We start from the raw sequence: 27,866 nt of genomic DNA on the forward strand, positions 1-27,866 counted from the left end.
GGTATATAAATAAGAGTATATCGTCGATCTGAAAAGGGAGGTAAGAGATGAATCTCTACGACCGATAACAGAGAACCTATGAAATAGACCCCGTAGAAGGAGATCACTGCATTCAAATAGGCAATACTCTCCTCACATCCCTCTGACATTCACTGCACGCTGAGAGGAAAACCGGGCTCCAACTTGCTGCGGAGCGCATATCAACGTAGAATCTAGCACAAACTTACTTCACCACCTCCATAGGAGGCAAAGTTTGTAAAACTGAATTGTGGGTGTGGTGAGGGGTGTATTTATAGGCATTTTGAGGTTTGGGAAACTTTGCCCCTCCTGGTAGGAATGTATATCCCATACGTCACTAGCTCATGGACTCTTGCTAATTACATGAAAGAAAGCACAACTATCTTCCACCGGGATAGTGGTACGCTTAGCTAAAGTAGAAACTGCTCCCTCCACCTTAGGGACCGTCTGCCATAAGTCCCGTGTAGTGGCGTCTATTGGAAACATTTTTCTAAATATAGGAGGTGGGGAAAAGGGCACACCAGGTCTATCCCACTCCTTGCTAATAATTTCTGTAAGCCTTTTAGGTATAGGAAAAACGTCGGTACACACCGGTACTGCATAGTATCTATCCAGCCTACATAATTTCTCTGGAATCGCAACCGTGTTACAGTCATTCAGAGCCGCTAAAACCTCCCCTAGCAATACACGGAAGTTCTCAAGCTTAAATTTAAAATTAGAGATCTCTGAATCCGGTTTCCCTGGATCAGATCCGTCACCTACAGAATGAAGCTCTCCGTCCTCATGTTCTGCAAACTGTGACGCAGTATCGGACATGGCTCTTGTAGCACCAGCGCGCTCTATTCTTACCCTAGAGCAATCACGCTTGCCTCTTAATTCTGGCAATTTAGATAATACTTCTGTCAGGGTATTATTCATAATATTAGCCATGTCTTGTAAGGTGATTTGTATGGTCCCTGATGCACTTGGCGCCACAATATCACGCGCCTCCTGAGCGGGAGGCGAAGGTACTGACACGTGAGGAGAGTTAGTCGGCATAACTTCCCCCTCGTTGTCTGGTGATAATTCCTTTATAGATAAAGACTGACCTTTATTATTTAAAGTGAAATCAATACATTTTGTACACATGTTTCTGTGGGGCTCCACAGTGGCCTTTTAACATAGTGAACAAACAGATTCATCTGTGTCAGACATGTTTAAACAGACTAGCAATAAGACTAGCAGACTTGGAAAACACTGTAAATAATTTTACAAGTAATAAAGAAAAACGCTACTGTACCTTTAAGAAGCACAGAAAACTGTCACAGTTGAAATAACAATGAACCAAATCAGTTATAGCAAACAAATTTTCACAGTAAATGTATTAAGTTAGCAGAGCATTGCACCCACTTGCAAATGGATGATTAACCCCTTAAAACCCAAACGGTTTTTATAAGCAAAAAAACGTTTTTTAATACAGTCAAAAAACCACTGTCACAGGTCTGCTGTGACTGATTACCTCCCTCAAAATGACTTTTGAAGTCCCTTAAGCTGTCTGGAGACGACCCGGGTCAAGCAGAAGGAAGCAGGAAGACAGAGCCTGAATTTTTACTGCGTCAAAAGAGTGCTAAAATAGGCCTCTCCTACTCAATATTACAATATTGGGAGTTTCAGTTAACTGTTTCTATGCAGAAATATTGTCAGCCATGTGGAAAAAATGCCCCAACAAGTTTTATCACCAATGTACCTCACAAAACGATTAAACATGCCAGTAAAATCGTTTTAAACATCCCTTTTTTAATGAGCATGTATCTCTATTGATAAGCCTGATACCAGTCTTCCTACTGCATTTAAGGCTTATAACATCACTTCAGTATTAATAGCATTTTCTCAGTCAAATTCCATTCCTTAGAAAATTACTTTACTGTATATATTTAAACCAGCCTGCTAACAGTCGCTCTCACTGTATTAAAGGCTTTTACTTACATTACATCGGTATCAGCAGTATTTTCTTAGTCAATTCCATTCCTTAGAAAAATAATTTACTGCACATACCTTGTTTGCAGGGTTCCCCGCACGCTATTCCCTTTCTGAAAGTTACCTCACTCCTCAGAATATGCGAGAACAGCCAGTGGATCTTAGTTACTGCCGCTAAGATCATAGAAAACGCAGGCAGATTCTTCTTCCAAATACTGCCTGAGAATAGACACACTCCGGTGTCATTTCTCCAACATAGGTGTGTCCGGTCCACGGCGTCATCCTTACTTGTGGGATATTCTCTTCCCCAACAGGAAATGGCAAAGAGCCCAGCAAAGCTGGTCACATGATCCCTCCTAGGCTCCGCCTACCCCAGTCATTCTCTTTGCCGTTGTACAGGCAACATCTCCACGGAGATGGCTTAGAGTTTTTTAGTGTTTAACTGTAGTTTTTATTATTCAATCAAGAGTTTGTTATTTTAAAATAGTGCTGGTATGTACTATTTACTCAGAAACAGAAAAGAGATGAAGATTTCTGTTTGTATGAGGAAAATGATTTTAGCACCGTAACTAAAATCCATGGCTGTTCCACACAGGACTGTTGAGAGCAATTAACTTCAGTTGGGGGAACAGTGTGCAGTCTCTTACTGCTTGAGGTATGACACATTCTAACAAGACGATGTAATGCTGGAAGCTGTCATTTTCCCTATGGGATCCGGTAAGCCATGTTTATTAAGATAGTAAATAAGGGCTTCACAAGGGCTTATTAAGACTGTAGACTTTTTCTGGGCTAAATCGATTCATTATTAACACATATTTAGCCTTGAGGAATCATTTATTCTGGGTATTTTGATATGATTATATCGGCAGGCACTGTTTTAGACACCTTATTCTTTAGGGGCTTTCCCTAATCATAGTCAGAGCCTCATTTTCGCGCCGGTATGGCGCACTTGTTTTTGAGGACAGCATGGCATGCAGCTGCATGTGTGTGGAGCTCTGATACATAGAAAAGTCTTTCTGAAGGCATCATTTGGTATCGTATTCCCCTTTGGGCTTGGTTGGGTCTCAGCAAAGCAGATTCCAGGGACTGTAAAGGGGTTAAATATAAAAACGGCTCCGGTTCCGTTATTTTAAGGGTTAAAGCTTCCAAATTTGGTGTGCAATACTTTTAAGGCTTTAAGACACTGTGGTGAAATTTTGGTGAATTTTGAACAATTCCTTCATACTTTTTCGCAATTGCAGTAATAAAGTGTGTTTAGTTTAAAATTTAAAGTGACAGTAACGGTTTTATTTTAAAACGTTTTTTGTGCTTTGTTATCAAGTTTATGCCTGTTTAACATGTCTGAACTACCAGATAGACTGTGTTCTGACTGTGGGGAAACCAAGGTTCCTTCTCATTTAACCATATGTATTTTATGTCATAAAAAAAATTTAGTAAAAATGATGCCCAAGATGATTCCTCAAGTGAGGGGAGTAAGCATGGTACTGCATCATCCCCTCCTTCGTCTACACCAGTCTTGCCCATACAGGAGGCCCCTAGTACATCTAGTGCGCCAATACTCCTTACTATGCAACATTTAACGGCTGTAATGGATAATTCTATCAAAAACATTTTAGCCAATATGCCCACTTATCAGCGAAAGCGCGACTGCTCTGTTTTAGAAAATTCTGTAGAGCATGAGAACGCTGATGATATGGTTTCTGAAGGGCCCCTACACCAGTCTGAGGGGGCCAGGGAGGTTTTGTCTGAGGGAGAAATTTCAGATTCAGGAAACATTTCTCAACAAGCTGAACCTGATGTGATTACTTTTAAATTTAAGTTGGAACATCTCCGCGCTCTGCTTAAGGAGGTGTTATCCAATTTGGATGATTGTGATTATCTGGTCATTCCAGAACCACTATGTAAAATGGAAAAGTTCTTAGAGGCCCCGGGGCCCCCCGAAGCTTTTCCTATATCCAAGCGGGTGGCGTACATTGTTAGTAAAGAATGGGACAGGCCCGGTATACCTTTAGTACCTCCCCCCATATTTAAAAAATTGTTTTCCTATAGCGACCCCAGAAAGGACTGATGGCAGACAGTCCCCAAGGTCGAGGGGGCGGTTTCTACTCTACACAAGCGCGCCACTATACCCATAGAAGATAGTTGTGCTTTCCAAGATCCTATGGATAAAAAATTAGAAGGTCTGCTAAAAAAAGATGTTTGTTCAGCAAGGTTCCCTTCTACAACCATTTGCATGCATTGTCCCTGTCACTGCAGCCGCGTGTTTCTAGTTTGATGAGCTAGGAAAGGCGATTATTAGTAATTCTTCTTCTTATGAGGAGATTATGGACAGAATTCGTGCTCTTAAATTGGCTAATTCTTTCACCCTAGACGCCACCTTGCAATTGGCTAGGTTAGCGGCGAAAAAATTCTGGGTTTGCTATTGTGGCGCAGAGCGCTTTGGTTAAAATCTTGGGCAGCGGATGCGTCTTCCAAGAACAAATTGCTTGACATTCCTTTCAAGGGGAAAACACTCTTTGGCCCTGACTTGAAAGAGATTATCTCTGATATCACTGGGGGCAAGGGCCACGCCCTTCCTCAGGATAGGTCTTTTCAAGACCAAAAATAAACCTAAGTTTCGTCCCTTTCGCAGAAACGGATCAGCCCCAAGGGCTACGTCCTCTAAGCAGGAAGGTAATACTTCTCAAGCCAATCCAGCCTGGAGACCTATGCAAGGCTGGAACAAAGGAAAGCAGGCCAGGAAACCTGCCACTGCTACCAAGACAGCATGAAATGCGGGCCCCCGATCCGGGACCGGATCTGGTGGGGGGCAGACTCTCTCTCTTCGCTCAGGCTTGGGCAAGAGATGTTCTGGATCCTTGGGCGCTAGAAATAGTCTCCCAAGGTTATTCTCTGGAGTTCAAGGGGCTTCCTCCAAGGGGGAGGTTCCACAGGTCTCAGTTGTCTTCAGACCACATAAGAAGACAGGCATTCTTACATTGGGTAGAAGACCTGCTAAAAATGGGAGTGATTCATCCTGTTCCATTAGGAGAACAAGGGATGGGGTTCTACTCCAATCTGTTCATAGTTCCCAAAAAAGAGGGAACGTTCAGACCAATCTTAGATCTCAAGATCTTGAACAAGTTTCTCAAGGTTCCATCGTTCAAGATGGAAACCATTCGAACACTTCTTCCTTCCATCCAGGAAGGTCAATTCATGACCAAGGTGGATTTCAAGGATGCGTATCTACATATTCCTATCCACAAGGAACATCATCGGTTCCTAAGGTTTGCATTCCTGGACCAGCATTTCCAGATTCGTGGCGTTTTCTTTCGGATTAGCCACTGCTCCTAGGATTTTCTCATAGGTACTAGGGTCCCTTCTGGCGGTGCTAAGACCAAGGGGCATTGCTGTAGTACCTTACTTGGACGACATTCTGATTCGAGCGTCGTCCCTTCCTCAAGTAAAGGCTCACACGGACATTGTCCTGGCCTTTCTCAGATCTCACGGATGGAAAGTGAACGTGGAAAAGAGTTCTCTATCTCCGTCAACGAGGGTTCCCTTCTTGGGAACTATAATAGACTCCTTAGAAATGAGGATTTTTCTGACACAAGCCAGAAAAACAAAACTTCTAGACTCTTGTCGGATACTTCATTCCGTTCCTCTTCCTTCCATAGCGCAGTGCATGGAAGTGATAGGTTTGATGGTAGCGGCAATGGACATAGTTCCTTTTGTGCGCATTCATCTAAGACCATTACAACTGTTCATGCTCAGTCAGTGGAATGGGGACTATTCAGACTTGTCTCCGAAGATACAAGTAAATCAGAGGACCAGAGACTCATTCCGTTGGTGGCTGTCCCTGGACAACCTGTCACAAGGGATGACCTTCCGCAGACCAGAGTGGGTCATTGTCACGACCGACGCCAGTCCGATGGGCTGGGGCGCGGTCTGGGGATCCCTGAAAGCTCAGGGTCTTTGGTCTCGGGTAGAATCTCTTCTACCGATAAATATTCTGGAACTGAGAGCGATATTCAATGCTCTCAAAGCTTGGCCTCAGCTAGCGAGGGCCAAGTTCATACATCAACCATCAGGGGGGAACAAGGAGTTCCCTAGCGATGGAAGAAGTGACCAAAATCATTCTATGGGCGGAGTCTCACTCCTGCCACCTGTCTGCTATCCACATCCCAGGAGTGGAAAATTGGGAAGCGGATTTTCTGAGTCGTCAGACATTGCATCCGGGGGAGTGGGAACTCCATCCGGAAATCTTTGCCCAAGTCACTCAACCGTGGGGCATTCCAGACATGGATCTGATGGCCTCTCGTCAGAACTTCAGAGTTCCTTACTACGGGTACAGATCCAGGGATCCCAAGGCGGCTCTAGTGGATGCACTAGTAGCACCTTGGACCTTCAAACTAGCTTATGTGTTCCTGCCGTTTCCTCTCATCCCCAGGCTGGTAGCCAGGATCAATCAGGAGAGGGCGTCGGTGATTTTGATAGCTCCTGCGTGGCCACGCAGGACTTGGTATGCAGATCTGGTGAATATGTCATCGGCTCCACCATGGAAGCTACCTTTGAGACGAGACCTTCTTGTTCTAGGTCCGTTCGACCCACTCCAGCTGACTGCTTGGAGATTGAACGCTTGATCTTATCAAAGCGAGGGTTCTCAGATTCTGTTATTAATACTCTTGTTCAGGCCTGAAAGCCTGTAACCAGAAAAATTACCACATAATTTGGTATATCTGTTGGTATGAATCTGCAGGATTCCCTTGGGACAAGGTTAAGATTCCTAAGAGTCTATCCTTCCTTCGAGAAGGATTGGAAAAAGGATTATCTGCAAGTTCCTTGATGGGACAGATTTCTGCCTTGTCTGTGTTACTTCACAAAAAGCTGGCAGCTGTGCCAGATGTTCTAGCCTTTGTTCAGGCTCTGGTTAGAATCAAGCCTGTTTACAAAATTTTGACTCCTCCTTGGAGTCTCAACCTAGTTCTTTCAGGGGGTTCCGTTTGAACCCTTACATTCCGTTGATATTAAGTTATTATCTTGGAAAGTTTTGTTTTTGGTTGCAATTTCTTCTGCTAGAAGAGTTTCAGAATTATCTGCTCTGCAGTGTTCTTCTCCTTATCTGGTGTTCCATGCAGATAAGGTGGTTTTGCGTACTAAACCTGGTTTTCTTCCAAAAGTTGTTTCTAACAAAAACATTAACCAGGAGATAGTTGTGCCTTCTTTGTGTCCTAATCCAGTTTCAAAGAAGGAACGTTTGTTGCACAACTTGGATGTAGTTCGTGCTCTCAAATTTTACTTAGCAGCTACTAAGGATTTCAGACAAACTTCGTCTTTGTTTGTTGTTTATTCTGGTAAACGGAGAGGTCAAAAAGCAACTTCTACCTCTCTCTCCTTCTGGATTAAAAGCATTATCCGATTGGCTTATGAGACTGCCGGACGGCAGCCTCCTGAAAGAATCACAGCTCACTCCACTAGGGCTGTGGCTTCCACATGGGCCTTCAAGAACGAGGCTTCTGTTGATCAGATATGTAAGGCAGCGACTTGGTCTTCACTGCACACTTTTTCTAAATTTTACAAATTTGATACTTTTGCTTCTTCTGAGGTTATTTTTGGGAGAAAGGTTTTGCAAGCCGTGGTGCCTTCCATTTAGGTGACCTGATTTGCTCCCTCCCTTCATCCGTGTCCTAAAGCTTTGGTATTGGTTCCCACAAGTAAGGATGACGCCGTGGACCGGACACACCTATGTTGGAGAAAACAGAATTTATGTTTACCTGATAAATTACTTTCTCCAACGGTGTGTCCGGTCCACGGCCCGCCCTGGTTTTTTTAATCAGGTCTGATAATTTATTTTCTTTAACTACAGTCACCACGGTAACATATGGTTTCTCCTATGCAAATATTCCTCCTTAACGTCGGTCGAATGACTGGGGTAGGCGGAGCCTAGGAGGGATCATGTGACCAGCTTTGCTGGGCTCTTTGCCATTTCCTGTTGGGGAAGAGAATATCCCACAAGTAAGGATGACGCCGTGGACCGGACACACCGTTGGAGAAAGTAATTTATCAGGTAAACATAAATTCTGTTTTTAAAATAACAAACTTTTGATTGAAGAAATAAACTAAGTATAAAAACACCACAGACCTCTCACAACGTCCTATCTATTAAGTTGCAAGAGAATGACTGAATATGACATGTGAGGGGAGGAGCTATGTAGCAGCTCTGCTTGGGTGATCCTCTTGCAATTTCCTGTTGGGAAGAGAATATATTCCATAAGTAATGGATGACCCGTGGACTGAATACACTTAACAAGAGAAATTCAGTGTTTTAAGTCTCTTTTTTTTTTTAAAGAAGAAGAAGAGGGTAGTTTCAAATATTAAATTTTTCCACTGATGTCCCAGTACTATTAGACAGCTAATTAATTGTTTTTATGCTGGTAGTGGTTTGTCTGTGGGAGTCCTCCTTGGCAGCCAGACCCAGTGAGCAATAAATAATTATGATTCTAATGACTTGTTATACTAGCTGCAGAGTACAAAATGTTTGGGAAAAGTATTCTTTTGATTTATATTTGTATAGAAAAACAGAATTTATGCTTACCTGATAAATTACTTTCTCCAACGGTGTGTCCGGTCCACGGCGTCATCCTTACTTGTGGGATATTCTCTTCCCCAACAGGAAATGGCAAAGAGCCCAGCAAAGCTGGTCACATGATCCCTCCTAGGCTCCGCCTACCCCAGTCATTCGACCGACGTAAAGGAGGAATATGCATAGGAGAAATCATATGATACCGTGGTGACTGTAGTTAGAGAAAATAATTCATCAGACCTGATTAAAAAAACCAGGGCGGGCCGTGGACCGGACACACCGTTGGAGAAAGTAATTTATCAGGTAAGCATAAATTCTGTTTTCTCCAACATAGGTGTGTCCGGTCCATGGCGTCATCCTTACTTGTGGGAACCAATACCAAAGCTTTAGGACACGGATGATGGGAGGGAGCAAATCAGGTCACCTAGATGGAAGGCACCACGGCTTGCAAAACCTTTCTCCCAAAAATAGCCTCAGAAGAAGCAAAAGTATCAAATTTGTAAAATTTGGTAAAAGTGTGCAGTGAAGACCAAGTCGCTGCCTTACATATCTAATCAACAGAAGCCTCGTTCTTGAAGGCCCATGTGGAAGCCACAGCCCTAGTGGAGTGAGCTGTGATTCTTTCAGAAGGCTGCCGTCCGGCAGTCTCATAAGCCAATCGGATGATGCTTTTAAGCCAAAAAGAGAGAGAGGTAGAAGTTGCTTTTTGACCTCTCCTTTTACCAGAATAAACAACAAACAAAGAAGATGTTTGTCTGAAATCCTTTGTAGCCTCTAAATAGAATTTTAGAGCACGAACTACATCCAAATTGTGTAACAAACGTTCCTTCTTTGAAACTGGATTCGGACACAAAGAAGGCACAACTATCTCCTGGTTAATGTTTTTGTTAGAAACAACTTTCGGAAGAAAACCAGGTTTAGTACGCAAAACCACCTTATCTGCATGGAACACCAGATAAGGAGGAGAACACTGCAGAGCAGATAACTCTGCAACTCTTCTAGCAGAAGAAATTGCAACCAAAAACAAAACTTTCCAAGATAGTAACTTAATATCTACGGAATGTAAGGGTTCAAACGGAACCCCTTGAAGAACTGAAAGAACTAAATTGAGACTCCAAGGAGGAGTCAAAGGTTTGTAAACAGGCTTGATTCTAACCAGAGCCTGAACAAAAGCTTGAACATCTGGCACAGCCGCCAGTTTTTTGTGAAGTAAAACAGATAAAGCAGGCAGATAATCCTTTCTCCAAACCCTCCTGTAGAAAGGATAGAATCTTAGGAATTTTTATCTTGTTCCATGGGAATCCTTTAGATTCACACCAACAAATATATTTTTTCCATATTTTATGGTAAATTTTCCTAGTTACAGGCTTTCTAGCCTGAACAAGAGTATCAATGACAGAATCTGAAAACCCACGCTTTGATAAAATCAAGCGTTCAATCTCCAAGCAGTCAGTTGGAGTGAAGCCAGATTCGGATGTTCGAATGGACCTTGAACAAGAAGGTCCTGTCTCAAAGGTAGCTTCCATGGTGGAGCCGATGACATATTCACCAGGTCTGCATACCAAGTTCTGCGTGGCCACGCAGGAGCTATCAAGATCACTGAAGCCCTCTCCTGATTGATCCTGGCTACCAGCCTGGGAATGAGAGGGAACGGTGGGAATACATAAGCTAGGTTGAAGGTCCAAGGCGCTATCAGTGCATCTACTAGAGTCGCCCTGGGATCCCTGGATCTGGACCCGTAGCAAGGAACCTTGAAGTTCTGACGAGACGCCATCAGGTCCATGTCTGGAATGCCCCATAATTGAGTTATTTGGGCAAAGATTTCCGGATGGCGTTCCCACTCCCCCGGATGGAAAGTCTGACGACTCAGAAAATCCGCTTCCCAATTTTCCACTCCTGGGATGTGGATTGCAGACAAGTGGCAGGAGTGATTCTCCGCCCATTGAATTATTTTAGTCACTTCCTCCATCGCCAGGGAACTCCTTGTTCCCCCCTGATTGTTGATATATGCAACAGTCGTCATGTTGTCTGATTGAAACCTTATGAATTTGGCCTTTGCTAGTTGAGGCCAAGCTTTGAGAGCATTGAATATCGCTCGCAGTTCCAGAATGTTTATCGGGAGAAGAGATTCTACTCGAGACCATAGACCCTGAGCTTTCAGGGGTTCCCAGACCGCGCCCCAGCCCACCAGACTGGCGTCGGTCGTGACAATGACCCACTCTGGTCTGCGGAAGCTCATTCCCTGTGACAGGTTGTCCAGGTCCAGCCACCAACGGAGTGAATCTCTGGTTCTTTGATCTACTTGGATCGTCGGAGACAAGTCTGTATAATCCCCATTCCACTGTCTGAGCATGCACAGTTGTAATGGTCTTAGATGAATTCGAGCAAAAGGAACTATGTCCATTGCCGCAACCATCAAACCTATTACTTCCATGCACTGCGCTATGGAAGGAAGAAGAACAGAATGAAGTACTTGACAAGAGCTTAGAAGTTTTGATTTTCTGGCCTCTGTCAGAAAAATCTTCATTTCTAAGGAGTCTATTATTGTTCCCAAGAAGGGAACTCTTGTTGACGGGGACAGAGAACTTTTTTCTATGTTCACTTTCCACCCGTGAGATCTGAGAAAGGCTAGGACAATGTCCGTATGAGCCTTTGCTTTTGACAGAGACGACGCTTGAATCAGTATGTCGTCCAAGTAAGGTACTACTGCAATGCCCCTTGGTCTTAGCACCGCTAGAAGGGACCCTAGTACCTTTGTGAAAATCCTTGGAGCAGTGGCTAATCCGAATGGAAGTGCCACAAACTGGTAATGCTTGTCCAGAAAGGCGAACCTTAGGAACCAATGATGTTCCTTGTGGATAGGAATATGTAGATACGCATCCTTTAAATCCACCGTGGTCATGAATTGACCTTCCAGGATGGTAGGAAGAATTGTTCGAATGGTTTCCATCTTGAACGATGGAACCCTGAGAAATTTGTTTAGAATCTTGAGATCTAAAATTGGTCTGAATGTTCCTTCTTTTTTGGGAACTATGAACAGATTGGAGTAAAACCCCATCCCTTGTTCTCCTAATGGAACAGGATGAATCACTCCCATTCTTAACAGGTCTTCTACACAATGTAAGAATGCCTGTCTTTTTATTTGGTTTGAAGACAATTGAGACCTGTGGAACCTCCCCCTTGGGGGTAGTTCCTTGAATTCCAGGAGATAACCTTGAGAAACTATTTCTAGCGCCCAAGGATCCTGAACATCTCTTGCCCAAGCCTGAGCAAAGAGAGAGAGTCTGCCCCCCACCAGATCCGGTTCCGGATCGGGGGCCAACACTTCATGCTGTTTTAGTAGCAGTGGCAGGTTTCTTGGCCTGCTTACCCTTGTTCCAGCCTTGCATCGGTCTCCAGGCTGGTTTGGTTTGAGAACTATTACCCTCTTGCTTAGAGGGTGTAGAATTTGAGGCTGGTCCGTTTCTGCGAAAGGGACGAAAATTTGGCTTATTTTTAGCCTTAAAAGACTTATCCTGAGGAAGGGCGTGGCCCTTTCCCCCAGTGATGTCTGAAATAATCTCTTTCAAGTCAGGGCCAAACAGTGTTTTACCTTTGAAAGGGATGTTAAGCAATTTGTTCTTGGAGGACACATCCGCTGACCAAGACTTTAGCCAAAGCGCTCTGCGCGCCACAATAGCAAAACCTGAATTTTTCGCCGCTAATCTAGCTAATTGCAAAGTGGCGTCTAAGATAAAAAAGTTAGCCAATTTAAGTGCTTGAACTCTGTCCATAACCTCCTCATACGAAGATTCTTTATTGAGCGACTTTTCTAGTTCTTCGAACCAGAAACACGCTGCTGTAGTGACAGGAACAATGCATGAAATTGGTTGTAGAAGGTAACCTTGCTGAACAAACATCTTTTTAAGCAAACCCTCTAATTTTTTATCCATAGGATCTTTGAAAGCACAACTATCTTCTATAGGGATAGTAGTGCGTTTGTTTAGAGTAGAAACCGCCCCCTCGACCTTGGGGACTGTCTGCCATAAGTCCTTTCTGGGGTCGACCATAGGAAATAATTTTTTAAATATAGGGGGAGGAACAAAAGGTATGCCGGGCCTTTCCCATTCCTTATTTACAATGTCCGCCACCCGCTTGGGTATAGGAAAAGCATCGGGGGGCACCGGGACCTCTAGGAACTTGTCCATCTTACATAACTTCTCTGGAATGACCAAATTGTCACAATCATCCAGAGTAGATAACACCTCCTCAAGCAGAGCGCGGAGATGTTCTAATTTAAATTTAAAAGTAATAACATCCGGTTCAGCTTGTTGAGAAATTTTTCCTGAATCTGAAATTTCTCCCTCAGACAAAACCTCCCTCCTGGCCCCTTCAGATTGGTGTGAGGGTATGTCAGAACCATTATCATCAGCGTCCTCATGCTCTTCAGTATCTAAAACAGAGCAATCGCGCTTTCTCTGATAAGTGGGCATTTTGGACAAAATGTTTTTAATAGAATTATCCATTACAGCCGTTAATTGTTGCATAGTAAGAAGGATTGGCGCACTAGATGTACTAGGGGCCTCTTGTGTGGGCAAGACTGGTGTAGACACAGAAGGGGAAGATGCAGTACCATGCTTACTCCCCTCGCTTGAGGAATCATTTTGGGCAACATCTTTATCAGTGGCATCATTGTCCCTACTTTGTTTGGACACTATGTCACATTCATCACATATATTTAAATGGGGAGGAACCTTGGCTTCCAAACATACAGAACATCGTCTATCTGATGGTTCAGACATGTTAACAGGCATAAACTTGATAACAAAGCACAAAAAACGTTTTAAAATAAAACCATTACTGTCACTTTAAATTTTAAACTGAACACACTTTATTACTGAATATGAGAAAAAGTATGAAGGAATTGTTCAAAATTCACCAAAATTTCACCACAGTGTCTTAAAGCCTTAAAAGTATTGCACACCAAATTTGAAAGCTTTAACTCTTAAAATAACGGAACCGGAGCCGTTTTTACATTTAACCCCTATACAGTCCCTGGTATCTGCTTTGCTGAGACCCAACCAAGCCCAGAGGGGAATACGATACCAAATGACGCCTTCAATAAGCTTTTTCAGTGGTTCTTAGCTCCTCACACATGCATCTGCATGCCTTGCTTTCCAAAAACAACTGCGCATTAGTGGCGCGAAAATGAGGCTCTGCCTATGACTAGAAAAGGCCCCCAGTGAAAAAGGTGTCCAATACAGTGCCTGCCGTTTTTTTAATACATCCCCAAGATTAAAAGAACTATTTATAGTTATAATCCACTAAATATACTTATAAAGTAATCGTTTTAGCCCAGAAAAATGTCTACCAGTCTTTAAAGCCCTTGTGAAGCCCTTTATTCTTATACTAAACTAAGAAAATGGCTTACCGGTTCCCATAGGGAAAATGACAGCTTCCAGCATTACCAAGTCTTGTTAGAAATGTGTCATACCTCAAGCAGCAAAAGTCTGCCCACTGTTTCCCCCAACTGAAGTTAATTCATCTCAACAGTCCTGTGTGGAAACAGCCATCGATTTTAGTAACGGTTGCTAAAATCATTTTCCTCTTACAAACAGAAATCTTCATCTCTTTTCTGTTTCAGAGTAAATAGTACATACCAGCACTATTTTAAAATAACAAACTCTTGATTGAAGAATAAAACTACATTTAAACACCAAAAAAACTCTTAGCCATCTCCGTGGAGATGTTGCCTGTGCAACGGCAAAGAGAATGACTGGGGTAGGCGGAGCCTAGGAGGGATCATGTGACCAGCTTTGCTGGGCTCTTTGCCATTTCCTGTTGGGGAAGAGAATATCCCACAAGTAAGGATGACGCCGTGGACCGGACACACCTATGTTGGAGAAATAGCCCATTTTGTTATTTAAAACCACAACTCATCAGAATGAGCTGAGCTTGCTGGGAAATCAGACCTTATTATATCACTTTCTGTACACTAACAAGCTTCTTTATATTAACTCTGTATGTATAACAAATCACAAAACTGTAGAGACAGCAATTAAAAGTCTGAGAATACTAGGTATTTTTTTAAATTATATTAGTTGAATAAATATTGAAGACATAAGTTTAAAGCACTGGTTTTCAAACCTGTCCTCAGGTTATCTGAACTGGAGCACAGGTGAAATAGCCAGCTGGTTATTTTACCTGCTCTCATCCAAGGTAATCCAGAAAACCTGGACCGCTGGGGAGGCCTGAGGACAGGTTTCAAAACCAGTGGTTTAAAGTTTTAGTTTCTATTAAGTAATGGGCAGCACCATGTTGAAACCTAGGAAACTAAAAAGTGTGCAAACAATGGCTGTGTAGAATATATAAATGTTAAAAGCGTTATAACAGTCACTAACTGACCTCATCAGGAGATTTGAGATAAGAGTGGGCTTTTATACAAAGAATAAAAAAAGAACATGGCAGCACCTACAGATTCAGGCAAATTAGAAAGACCACCATTTTCAGAGACACATCACATTTTAGATTATCTAAAGGTTGAATTTCTCTTTAATGATGCAGTCTAAATAGAATGCTCTTATACCTCACATTACTGGTACACGCAGACAAGAGTGTATCAGCCAAACAGATGGGAGTCTTACAAAATGAATTTATAAAAGAGGCTCACTACATATTTCACTAACATATTAAAAGAACACTGTGAAAAAAAAACACTTTGCATGTCTCATTCTGACAGAGTTTCACACAAAGAAAAATGGGATTATTAGTGCACATATACAGCAAATAGCCAAAACCTCAACCTGAGTAGTCAGAGCATTGATGGATCACCACTTTCCCAAAAGGGTAAGAACTGTCCATAAAAGAAACCGCAACTGTTCTTTAAAATTCACTGCAGGCTAATTACCCTATTTATTGCAGTAAAAAACAAATATAAAGACCTTTCTATTTATCTTTTGCTTCAATAAATGGGCCAATTAGCTGCCAGTGAACTGTAAAGTGGTTTCTTTCCCTTATGTACAGTTATTACTATGTAACCATATTTCTATACATTTATTAATATTGCAGAATACCTGCTAATTCCTTCATGGTGCCCAAATATAGAAAGGTAGTAACCTCAGCTGCATATTTCCCTTGTGATCAGAATGTACAACATAACCTGTAGATTATACATAATCAAATATAACTGTGTAAAGATGTTTTTTTAATTACCCTGTGAGGTTTGGGCAGCACTTCATCTCCAGAAGTCCTGTCTGATCCAGTGCACAGGCGTAGATATCAATGACATGGCCAGACGCTGCAGCACGGTTTGCAAGAGCTTCATAATGCTGTAGGCGAAAAAAAAAAAAATATGAAAATTTAAATATATAAATAAATCAAATCCACATGTGGAAGGATTTATAAAGCCAATGCAAGGTCTCATTGGCAGCTGGTAGTGACATCATATTAGGTATGATGTACAGAACTAAAACAGTCATACTCACTCGTATTAAAAACAAAATGTATGCTTATCTGATAAAATATTTTCTCTTTCCTGGCATGTCCACGAATCCATTTAATTACTAAATTATTAATTATTAAAATTCACTGCCTGGCCACCAAAGTAAACACTTACCAGAGCTTAAAGGGCCAGTTTACACAGCAATCAAAAATCTATGTTCCTAAAGTAAATACAGTGACTAAAGTCATTAGAACTATATAGTTAAACTTGCTAACAATACATTTTGTAGATTTTAGCTTTTTATTCCTCCTCATGTGAGTATTATCCACAGTGCAGGCACTCCCACAGGAAAGGGCTGAGCTGTGCTTTAGTCTAGCACGCCCACCCTCCAGTTCTAATACATTTGACATAGGAATTTACATATAGCCTATGTAAATTCATATGTCAAATGTATTAGAACTTTGCCTGCACTAATCCTCTTTTCCTGCTAAACAGTAAAAAATAAACCAACTTTAAAAATTCCTACATGTAATAAATGTCAGAGATTTTACTGCAGACATCGTCTCTGTAAGATTGATGAGACTGACAGGAACGACGATACTGCAAACCGAGCAAAGAAATCACACTTAGGGCTAGATTATTAAAGCTGAGGCGTAGAGGGGCGCGTATACGCGCCCCTGTACGCCTCAGCTCGCCTGTGGCGGGGCGAAAATACCCGCAGGTATTCGGCATTGCACACGAGCCCAATTTTGCGCTCGCGTGCAATCCCGCCCCCTGCCCGCGCACAGCCAATCACGCGCGGGCAGGAGCTGTCAATCTCCTCGGTCTGACTAGACCAAGGAGATTGAATGTCGCCAGATTAGAGGTGGCGAAGAGGCTCAGGAAGCAGCGGTCTGGTGACCGCTGCTTGATAAATGACGGCGAGCAAGTTCTTGAGAGAACTTGCTGCCGTATGGGCTTAATAAATCTAGCCCTTTGGCTAAACTTCTCACAGCCTGCTTGTAACAGATGCAGCAAGACTGAAAAAAAGAGAAACCATTGGAGCTGAAATTCTTCTTACCTCTGTATTTATGACATGCTCACTACCCGGTCTTGCTGCATCAGGTTACAAGCAGGCTGTGAGAAGTTTAGCTGAAGTGATTTCTTTGCTCTTTTTGCGGTATGGTTCTACAGCCTGTCTCATCAATCTTACAGTGACGATGTCTGCAGTTAAAGGTCTGACATTTATTACACTAGGGATTTTTTAAAGCTGATGTATTTTTATGGTTTAGCAGGCAATACAGGGCCTCCACGGCATCTAAGTAAGTGCAACAGCTATGTATTGAAATATAGCTTGCACTGAAATCATCAGGCAGCTTGTTTACAATAGCTATTAGCTTTTGGAGAGGACGTCACATGTGCAATGCACTGAGGGGGAGTAACAGCAGACTGGCCGCACGGCCAGAAAATATTCTAAGGGGTTTAGGCAATTTAATTGGTGAACAGACATTTCAAAAAAATATTTCTAAATACAGAGCACGATTAAAACAGAATGTTCAGCACCACTATACTCAACTATTCCTGCTATTGTGTTTAAAAATTGAACACTTTTTGGGTAAACTGTCCCTTTAAGTATCCTCCCACTCCCCCCAGTCATTCAGCCGAGGGAACAAAGGAAAGGTAGAAGAACACTAGGAGGTATATAGGTGCCTGAAGGTTAGAAAAATAAATAAATGCCGCCATAGAATAAAAAATAAGGCGGGTCATGGACTTTCCATGCCAGGAAAGAAAATAATTTATCAGGTAAGCATAAATTTACTTTTTTTTTTCCAATGGCATGGAGAGTCCACAAATCCATTAAATTACTGATGGGAAACCAATACCCAAAGCCAGAGAGGACACAGGACAGGGAGGGAGAACTAAAGGAATGTGGACCTAAAGTGAAGGCAGTAGCGCTTGAAGAACCTTTCTCCCAAAAGAAGACTCAGCTGAGACAAAAACATCAAACTTGTAACATTTAGAAAAAGTATGTAGAGAGGACCAAGTAGTCGCCTTACAAATTTGTTTAATGGATGCTTTGTTTTTAAAAGCCCAAGAAGAAGACGCACAGGTAGAGTGAGCCGTAATCCTCTCAGGAGGCTCAGCTAAAAGGAAAGTAGTTGCAGTGGCTTTTTTACCCTTGCGCCTACCGGCGTACACTGCAAACAAGTCAGGAGACTGCCTACCATTCTTTGTAACCTGGAGGTAGAACTTTAAAGCACTTACCACATTCACGTTGTGTAGCAACCGTTCCTTCTGAGAAGAAGGATTAGGACAAAAGGAAGGACCTACGATCTCCTGATTGATATTGCGGACAGAGACAACCTTGGGGAAAAAATCCCAATTTGGTACGAAGAACAGCCTTATCTGCATGAAAAATAAGATAAAGGGGGATCACACTGCAAGGTAGATAATTCTAAAATATAAATAAGCTATAAGGAGGAGATCCAAACGAAGTGACTTAAAATTCTGCAATTCTTTATTTCCACATCTTTATCACATAGTCTGACGCGTTTCAGCTTTCTCAGCCATACTCGTAGACCTATCTTAATGTCTGATTTAATGGTCTTTATACACCTGTTCATTAAAAACACACCTATCTGAACATAATTAACTTTTACATACAATATATCCAATCAGATTTATATTATACCGTATTGTAATGATTGCATACATTTCATTACAGTTTGCAGAGATATGTAAATTGGAGAAAAGACTAATACGATCTAAGGTACAAAACATACAAATAATGATAGATTTTCTGATAATACTATAAACATGGTTCTAACATTTAATAGCTAAATAATATCATAATAAAACTTTTATAATATATAGCATGCAATGTTTAAGATCTCTATTGCCTATTTTATATGACATCAAATATATGTATAATATAGGATCTTGTATATATCAAATTCTCTAGTGAACTGCAGATTTACATTTTCTTTATTATTAGATGCATAAACTTACGCTTATAGTTTAACTTACATATGCAGAAAATGATGCTAATATATAGGGGCCTATCTATCAAGCTCCGAATGGAGCTTGATGCCCTGTGTTTCTGGCGAGCCTGCAGGCTCGCCAGAAACAGCAGTTATGAAGCAGCGGTCAAAAAGACCGCTGCTCCATAACCTGTCCGCCTGCTCTGAGCAGGCGGACAGACATCGCCGGAAATCAACCCGATCGAGTACGATCGGTTTGACACCCCCTGCTGGCGGCCCATTGGCAGCGAGTCTGCCGGGGGCGGCATTGCACCAGCAGTTCTTGTGAGCTGCTGGTGCAATGCTGAATACGGCGAGCGTATTGCTGGCCGTATTCAGCGAGGTCTGGCAGACCTGATCCGCACTGTCGGATCAGGTCCGCCAGACTTTCTTAAATAGGGGCCATAGTATCTCTATGCATCTAATGACTATAAAGAATCCATAGATTCATGACAGACTTAAGCTCAATTCTGATTTTTAAACACTTAACTTATTTTTTCTGATAACATATAAATATTTTATAAGTGATTATATAGGTTTATAGCTCAATAAAGTAACCATTATCTGGGTTAATATCAATATATTTGCTTATTTCCAATAATTTATCAGGTCAGATCTAGAATTTAACCCTTTAGGTATTCCGGTATTCATTCAAAAAATCCAATAAATTTCCTGTTTATTTAACTGAAGTTCTACATCACCTCCCCTTTCATTTAAACATACCCTTTCTATAATGTTCCATGTGAACGTATCTACTTTCCTATCATGTAGTTCAATAAAATGTTTGGCAATTGGTGCCATTCTTTCTTCTTTTTTCCTACTATCTGACTGAGAGGTAATACTCTTAAAGGTGTTTCTCTTATTCTCACTCTGACCTCACACGTAGTTTTGCCAATATACTGTAGGTGGCACTCTTTACAAGTTATGAGATAAACTACATTTGATGTTCTACAACTGACACATTGTTTTGTTTCAAAAATCTCTCCTGTAACACTGGAGGCAAATTGTACTCCTGTGGTAACCTTTTGACATGCCTTGCATTGTGTGTATCCACATCTGTGTGTGCCTTTTATCTCCAGCCAGAAGGATTTTTTTTATCTGAGCTATTTCTTATGGTAGGAGACCAATAGTTTTCCCTCTTCTATATGATAAATTGTAACATTTGGTCATATGTTGCAATTTATCATCTGCTGTTAATATGGGTAAATGCTTCTTTATGATATCATGTATTATATTAAATTGAGGAGGTTGTGAAAGTTATTTTATTTTTGTACTTATTTGTTTCTTGCTGTGCCTGATGATGGCTTTTTTCTTTGATAAGATCTTTTCTATCTATTGCGATAACCTGAGATTTAGCATTTTCCACTATTTTTTTCGTGAAACCTCTTTGTTGAAGGTCTTTTGCCAATAGGTTTGCTTCCTGTCTAAACTGACTATCTTGTGAGCAATTTCTTTTTGCTCTTATAAATTGTCCTTTACCGATAGCCTTAAAGACTTGCTGTGGGTGGTTGCTCTTAGCATGAAGTAAGGCATTTCTAGCTATAGGTTTCCTATACATTTTTGTTTGGATACTTTGATCTTTGTCATCAATGTATAGAGTGACATCTAAATAGTTCATCTCCCTTTCATTTGATTCATATGTAAATCTTAAATTCAGGTTATTACGATTTAAATAAACCATAAATCCATTGATGGAGACTTCATCTCCTTGCTAGATGAAAATCAGATCATCTATGAAGCGTTTATAGGTGGTGATCTGTTCTTTATAGGGGTTATTATCTCCAAAGATGTGGGAAAGCTCCCACCAACCCTTATACAGGTTGGCATAGGATGGGGCAAATTTCGCCCCCATTGCTGTCCCACATCTCTGGAGATAAAACTGACCCACACAACTGAAGTAGTTATGTGTAAGCTGATATGTGACTATTTTCAATATATAGTCACAAAATTATTTATTCATGTTATGTCTTTTGGTTAAATGGATATATTGTATGTAAAAGTTAATTATGTTCAGATGGGTGTGTTTTTAATGAACAGGTGTATAAGGACCATTAAAGGGCCATAATACCCAAATGTTTAAACACTTGAAAGTGATGCAGCATAGCTGTAAAAAGCTGACTAGAAAATATCTCCTGAACATCTCTATGTAAAAAAGAAAGATAGTTTACCTCAAAAGTTCCTCAGTTGCCACCTCCCATTGTAAAGGATTTCTAAGCAGCATTTTAGTGTGTCTGTCCTGGGACAGCTGAAAGGATGAGCCTCGTGAACTCTCATATTATTTCACCAATCAGGTAAAGGAAGCTTACTATGAAATCTCATGAGAGTTAAGTCAAATCTCATGAGATCACATCACAGTAAGAGTTCATGACCTCAGCACTGCTGATGCTGATTGGCTGCTGTTCATTTCTTCATTTTTTATTTTTATTTTTACCTGCAGCTGGGAGCAGGTGAAGTATAACTTTTTACACAGAACTTATTCTGCTGAGCTGAGGAGATTGTGAGGTAAAATATCTTCCTTTTTTATATAGAGATGCTCAGGTGATATTTTCCTGTCAGCTTTTTACAGTTATACTGCATCAGTTTCAAGTGATTTAGCATATGAGTATTATGTCCCTTTAAGTCAGACATTAAAAGGGACATTAAACACTAAATACATGCTAGATAGAATGATGCATTCAAAGAAAAGATTAGTCCATGAGTAACATGCAGGTGTATTTTTTAAAGTTTCATTAGTTGTTTAAAAAGTGACAAAATAAGTGTAAAGTTTTAGTGTCTATAAAACACTGGGAGCTGCCATGTTGTAACTTGTGTTACCTTCTCTGCTGTGGCCAATTAAGGTCAGTTATAAATAGGTCACTAGAGTGTGCAGCCAATGGTTGTGCTGGATTTAACAGTGTTCTGCACTTCCATTTCTAACAGGAACTAAAAAGCTCACAATTTCAGAATGGAATTACAGGCAAAGAGGACAAAATAAATAATGAAAGTATATTGCAGAGTTGTTTTATATATACAATTTATCATTTTATATTACCATCTCAAAGTGTTTAATGTCCCTTTAAGATAGGTCTATGAGTATGGCTGAGAAAGCTGAAACGCGACAGACTATGTGATCTGAACATATAACTTGTTCTTTTACCAGTTTACTGTTTATAAAGATGTTGAAATAAAGAATTTTAAGTCACTTCGTTTGGATCTCCTCCTTACCACTTATTTATATTGCCGATGCACCAGTATTCCATTTGAAAGGAACTTAATCAAATTCAGGTAACCGCTAGGAGAACCAGATAGTCAGCGGTAAAATCTGATGACGTCACTAACAGGGGCCGAAGACTGGAAGCGGAGCCAGTAACTGAAAGACATATGCGAGCAATAGAGTCAAGAGCTCAGCTTTAACAGAAAGCTTACACCTCTATGTTCACCTCTGTGGATCATAGCGGAGAGAGTCGAGCTGCAGGGTGAGTAACGCTTCATGCGAAAGCTAAAGAATACAGGTTCGTTTAACCCACCAGTTGGAACTGGAGCCAGCACAGCGACCCAGCTATAACACAGGAGGTAGAGGTAAGCTGAATACACCTGACCTTAACAACCCACATATAACCATATTACATTGCTGGCAGTGACCGCTTATCCACATTGTGCCCTTATTATAAACCCTAATAACGGATTTAAGGTGACAGTTTTTTCATTGGATTTTAACTCACAGCCACTGAAGGAAATTGTAACTTTCTCTCATTTGAATAGATCATTCTGAAACTCTAAGAGCAGAAGAAATAGCCAAAAAAAAAACAAAAAAAAACTTTCCAAGATAAAAGTATATTATCAACATAATGCATAGGCTCAAACGAAGCCTGCTGCAGAACACCAAGAACTAGATTGAGGCTCCACGGAAGAGCAACAGATTTAAACACAGGCCTGATTCTGACCAGGGCCTCAACAATAGACTGAACGTCTGGAAGATTAGACAACTTCTTATGAAGTAAAACCGAAAGGGTATAGATCTGTTCCTTTAAGAAACTAGCTAACAAACCATTCTCCAAACCGTCATAGAGAAACAACAGCATACGAGGAACTCATCTTATGCCAAGGGAATCCTCGAGATTTGCACCAGGAGAGATAGGTACATCAGACGAGTTAAAGGCTTATGAGCCTGGATCAGAGTATCAATGACCTTATCTGAAAGCCCTCTTTTAGATAGGACTAATGGTTTAATCTCCACGCAATCAGCCTCAGGGAATCAAGATTTTGATGAAGGAACGGACGTTGAAGAACAACGATGACATCTTCACCAGATCCGCAAACCAAGTATTGTGCAGCCAAGCTGGTGCAATAAGGATCACTGAGGCCCGCTCTTATTTGATGCGAGCTATGACCCTGGGAAGAAGGGCAAAAGGAGGAAAAAAGATAAATCAGATTTAAATCCCATGGAACCGCTAATGCATCTACCAGCATCGCCTGAGGGTCCCTCAATCTGGAGCTGTATTTGGGAAACTTGGTATTGAGGCGAGAAGCCATGAGATCTATTTCCGGAACACCCCACCCGAGGGTTATCTCAGAGAACACTTCCGGATGAAGAGCCCAATCCCCTGGGTGGAACATCTGTCTGCTCAAATAGTCCGCTTTCCAGTTTTCTACTCCTGGAATATTAATAGCCGAAATCTGACAATTGTGAGACTCTGCCCACTGAATGATGAGAGACTTCCTTCATGGCCAGGGAACTCCTTGTACCTCCCTGATGGTTGATATAAGCCACAGATCTTATGATGTCCGATTAAATCTGATAAATCGGACCGAACAAAGCTGAGGCCACGTGACCAGAGCATTGAACATAGTTCTCAACTCTAGAATGTTTATAGGAAGGCTAGATTCCTCCAGCAACCAGGATCCCTGAGCTTTTAAGGGACCCCAAACTGCTCCCCAGCCAGAGAGGCTGGCATCTGTATTCACAATTTCCCAAGATGGTCTCAAAAAGCACATGGGCCTGATGATCCAGACAGAGCCACCAAGAGAGAGAGAGATTCTCTTGTGTGGTTGTCTAGGACGATTCTTTGGGAAAGATCTGAATGATCGCTGTTCCATTGTCTGAGCATACATAGTTGAAGAGGGCTTAAATGGAAACGAGCAATAGGAATAATGTCCATGGATGCTACCATAAAACCAATCAATTCCATGCACTGAGCCACCGAAGGACGTGTAGAGGATTGAAGGGAAAGAAAGGAAGAAAGAAGTTTGTATTGTCTCAGATCCGTTAGGAATATCTTCATGAGCACAGAGTCTATGATTGTCCCTAAGAAACAAACTCTGGTATTGGGAACCTGAGAACTCTTGTCCAAATTTATCTTCCACCCATGAGAGCGCAGAAGAGACCAGAGAGTCCGTGTGAGATTTTGCCAAATGAAAAGATTGAGCCTGAACTAAGATCTTGCCCAGGTAGGGAGCCACAGCAATTCCTTGTGCCCTGGCTACAGCTAAAAGAGCTCCCAGTACCTTCGTAAAGATTCTGGGAGCTGTAGCCAGGCCAAAAGGGAGGGCTACAAATTGGAAGTGTTTGTCTAGAAAAGCAAACCGTAGGAACTGAAAATGTTCCTTGTGAACAGGAACATGAAGGTAAGCATCATTCAGGTCTATGTTGGTCATGAACTGACTCTCCTGGACCAATGGAAGAATGGATCTGATAGTTTCCATCTTTAAGGACGGGACATTGAGAAATTTGTTGAGATTCTTTAAATCCAAGATAGGGCGGAAAGTTCCCTACTTTTTGGGATTGACAAAAAGGTTTGAATAAAACCCTAGGCCATGTTCCGCAGGAGGGCACGTGATGATCACACCCAGGAAAGATAGATCTCTCACACAAAATATAAGAAAGTGTCTCTTTTTACAGGGTTTGAGGAGTCTTGATAGAAGGAATCTGCCTCTTGGAGGGCAATATTTTAATCCTAGCCTGTACCCCTAGGTGACTACGTTCACCACCCATGGGTCTGGGATGTTTTGACTCCAAGCGTCCCGAAAAAAGGATAGTCCGCCCCCTACAAGATCTGGTCCCAGATCAGGGGCTGTCCCTTCATGCTGACTTATTGTCAGAGGAGGGTTTCTTGGACTGCTTCTTTTTGTTCCAAGTCTGATTAAGTTTCAAGGAACGCTTTGATTGATCAGGCTTGGAAGAGGTCACGTACTTCTGTTACTTGGAGTTTCGAAAGGAACAATAATTACTAGACGGACGACCCTTAGGCCTAGCCTTCTTGTCCTGAGGAAGGAGGGCACCCTTACCTCCAGTAACAGTGAAGATAATGGAATCAAAAACAGGACCAAATAAGAACTATCCCTTGAAAGTTAATGAAAGAAGTCTAGACTTGGAAACCATGTCTGCTGACCAAGGGGCCGAATTATCATGCTGCGAATGCAGCAGTTCCGCGCAAGCATTCAGGCTCGCCTGAAACAAAAGTTAAGAAGCAGTGGTGATAAGACGGGTGCTCCTTAACTCATCCGCCACCTCTGAGGTGGCGGATAGCAATAATCACAATCGGATACTATCAAGATAATTGACACACCTTGCTAGAGGCCGATAGGCCGCGAATGTGCAGGGGGCGGCATTGCACAAGCATTTCACACGAATGCTTGTGCAATACTCTTACTAGATAAATTCCTTTCTTTCCTGGCAGGGAGAGTCCATTACTTCATTCATTACTGTTGGAAAATACAACACCTGGCCACCAGGAGGAGGCAAAGACACCCCAGCCAAATTCTTAAATATCCCTCCCACTTCCCCTATCCCCCCAGTCATTCGGCAGAGGGAACAAGGAAAAGCAGGAGAAACATTAGGGAATAGATGTGCCAGAAGAAAAAAATAACAGGGAAGTCGCCTAAAACATTATGGGCAGGGTCGTGGACTCTCCCTGCCAGGAAAGAAAGGAATGTATCTGGTAAGCATAAACTTTGTTTTCTTTCCAAAGACAGGGAGAGTCCACGACTTCATTCATTACTGTTGGGAACCAATACTCAAGCTCCAGTGGACACAATGAATAAAAACGGGAGGGCAAAAAGAAAGGTGGACCCTAATCTGAGGGCACCACAGCCTTTAACACTTCTCTTTCAAAAGCTGCCTCTGCAGAAGCAAAAACATAAAATTTATAGAACTTTGAAAAAGTATGTAAGGAGGACCAGGTAGCCGCCTTACAAATCTGATCCATAGAAGCTTCATTCTTAAAAGTCCAAGAAGAAGAAACTGCTCTAGTGGAATGAGCCGTTATCCTCTCTGGAGGCTGTTGTCCAGCCTTCTCATAAGTCAAACGGATGATACTTCTCAGCCAGAAAGATAATGAAGCAGCAGTGGGCCTTCTGACCCCTGCACTTACCAGAGTATAACACAAACAAGAAAGAGGATTGCCTGAAATCCTTAGTAGCCGGAAGATAGAATTTTACAACGTCCAGATTGTGGAGCAAACGTTACTTCGAGGAAGAAGGATTAGGACAAAGGGAAGGAACAACTATCTTCTAATTGATGTTGCGATTCGAGACTACCTTAGTTAGGAAACCTAATTTAGTATGTAAAACTGACTTATCAGCATGGAAAATAAGGTAATGCGGATCACACTGTAAAGCAGAAATCTCAGAGACTCTGCGAGCTGAGGCAATAGCCAACAAAAACCAAAACCTTCCAGGATAAAAGCTTAAGATCAACAGAATGCATAGGGGTCGATTTACCAAGTGTCTGGCGGACATGATCCGCTGTCGGCATTTATCATTGCACAAGCAGGGGGTGTCAATCAACCCGATCGTATGAGATTGGGCGGATTGATGTCCACCTCCTTGAGAGGCGGTATACGAGTTAAGGAGCAGCGGTCTTAACTCCTGTTTTCGCTGAGCTAGAAGGCTCGCGTGGAAAAAGGGTTATACGGCCCCATTATGGCCATGCTAAATCGGCCCCATAGGCTCAAACGGGGCCTGCTGCAAAACATGAAGAACAAGGTTGAGGTTCTAAGAAGGAGCAACAGGTTTAAACACAGGCATGATTCTAGCCAGAGCCTGAACAAAGGACTGCACGTCAGGAAGATACGCTAATCTCTTGTGCAGCAAGACTGGCAGGGCCGAGATCTGTCCCCTCAGAGAACTGGCGAATAGATCCTTTTCCAAACCATCTTGGAGAAAGGATAGAAAACGGGTAAACCTTCACCTTGTGCCATGGAAGACTGCATTCCTCACACCAATGAAGGTAAGTACGCCATACTTTGTGGTAAATACGGCAAGTGACAAGCTTGCAAGCCTGGATTAAAGTGTCTATCACACTATCCGAAAAACCTCTCTTGTATAAGACTAAATGTTCAATTTCTATGCATTCAGTCTCAGAGAATCAAGATTTTAAAATGTAGGAAAGGACCCAGAGTCAGAAGGTCCGCACGACAAGGTAACCTCCACGGAGGGGAGGAGGACATTCTTATTAGATCCACAAACCAAGTACTTCGTGGCCACAAAAGGAGCTATTAGTATCACCGGAGCCTGCTCGATGCAAGCCACTACTCGAGGAAGAAGGGCCAATGGAGGAAAAATATATAAAAGATAGAATTACCATGGAACCGCAAATGCAATTACCAATTTCGCTTGAGGATCCCTCAATCTCAACCTGTATCTGGGTAGCTTGGTATTGAGATGAGAAGCCATGAGGTCTATCTTTGGAACTCCCCATCTGAGAGTTATTTTTGAGAACACCTCGGGGTGGAGAGCCCACTACCTCAGGTGAAAGGATTTCTTCCCAGTTGTCCACCCCCGGGATGTGAATCACGGACAGAATACAGTTGTGAGATTCCGCCCACTATTATCATTATTAGGGAACCTTTTTGTTCCTCCCTGGTTGTTGATGTAAGCCACCGAGGTTCTATTGTCCGATTGGTATATCTAATATACCAGGCAGAACATAGCA

The 27,866-nt window shown here is 42.0% G+C and overlaps 1 protein-coding gene across 1 annotated transcript in view; it reads right to left on the bottom strand.

Annotated features, from left to right (window-relative positions):
* The window catches only part of SEC23A (SEC23 homolog A, COPII coat complex component), a 480,777-nt gene that overhangs the window by 383,978 nt on the left and 68,933 nt on the right, over positions 1-27,866 (bottom strand). Inside the window, exon 9 of the mRNA XM_053697910.1 lies at positions 15,728-15,843. Within this exon, the coding sequence (XP_053553885.1) occupies positions 15,728-15,843 (116 nt within the window). The remainder of the gene's footprint in view (positions 1-15,727; positions 15,844-27,866) is intronic.

This window comes from Bombina bombina, chromosome 1 (genome assembly GCF_027579735.1).
Source record: "Bombina bombina isolate aBomBom1 chromosome 1, aBomBom1.pri, whole genome shotgun sequence".
Classification (NCBI taxonomy): Eukaryota; Metazoa; Chordata; class Amphibia; order Anura; family Bombinatoridae; genus Bombina; species Bombina bombina.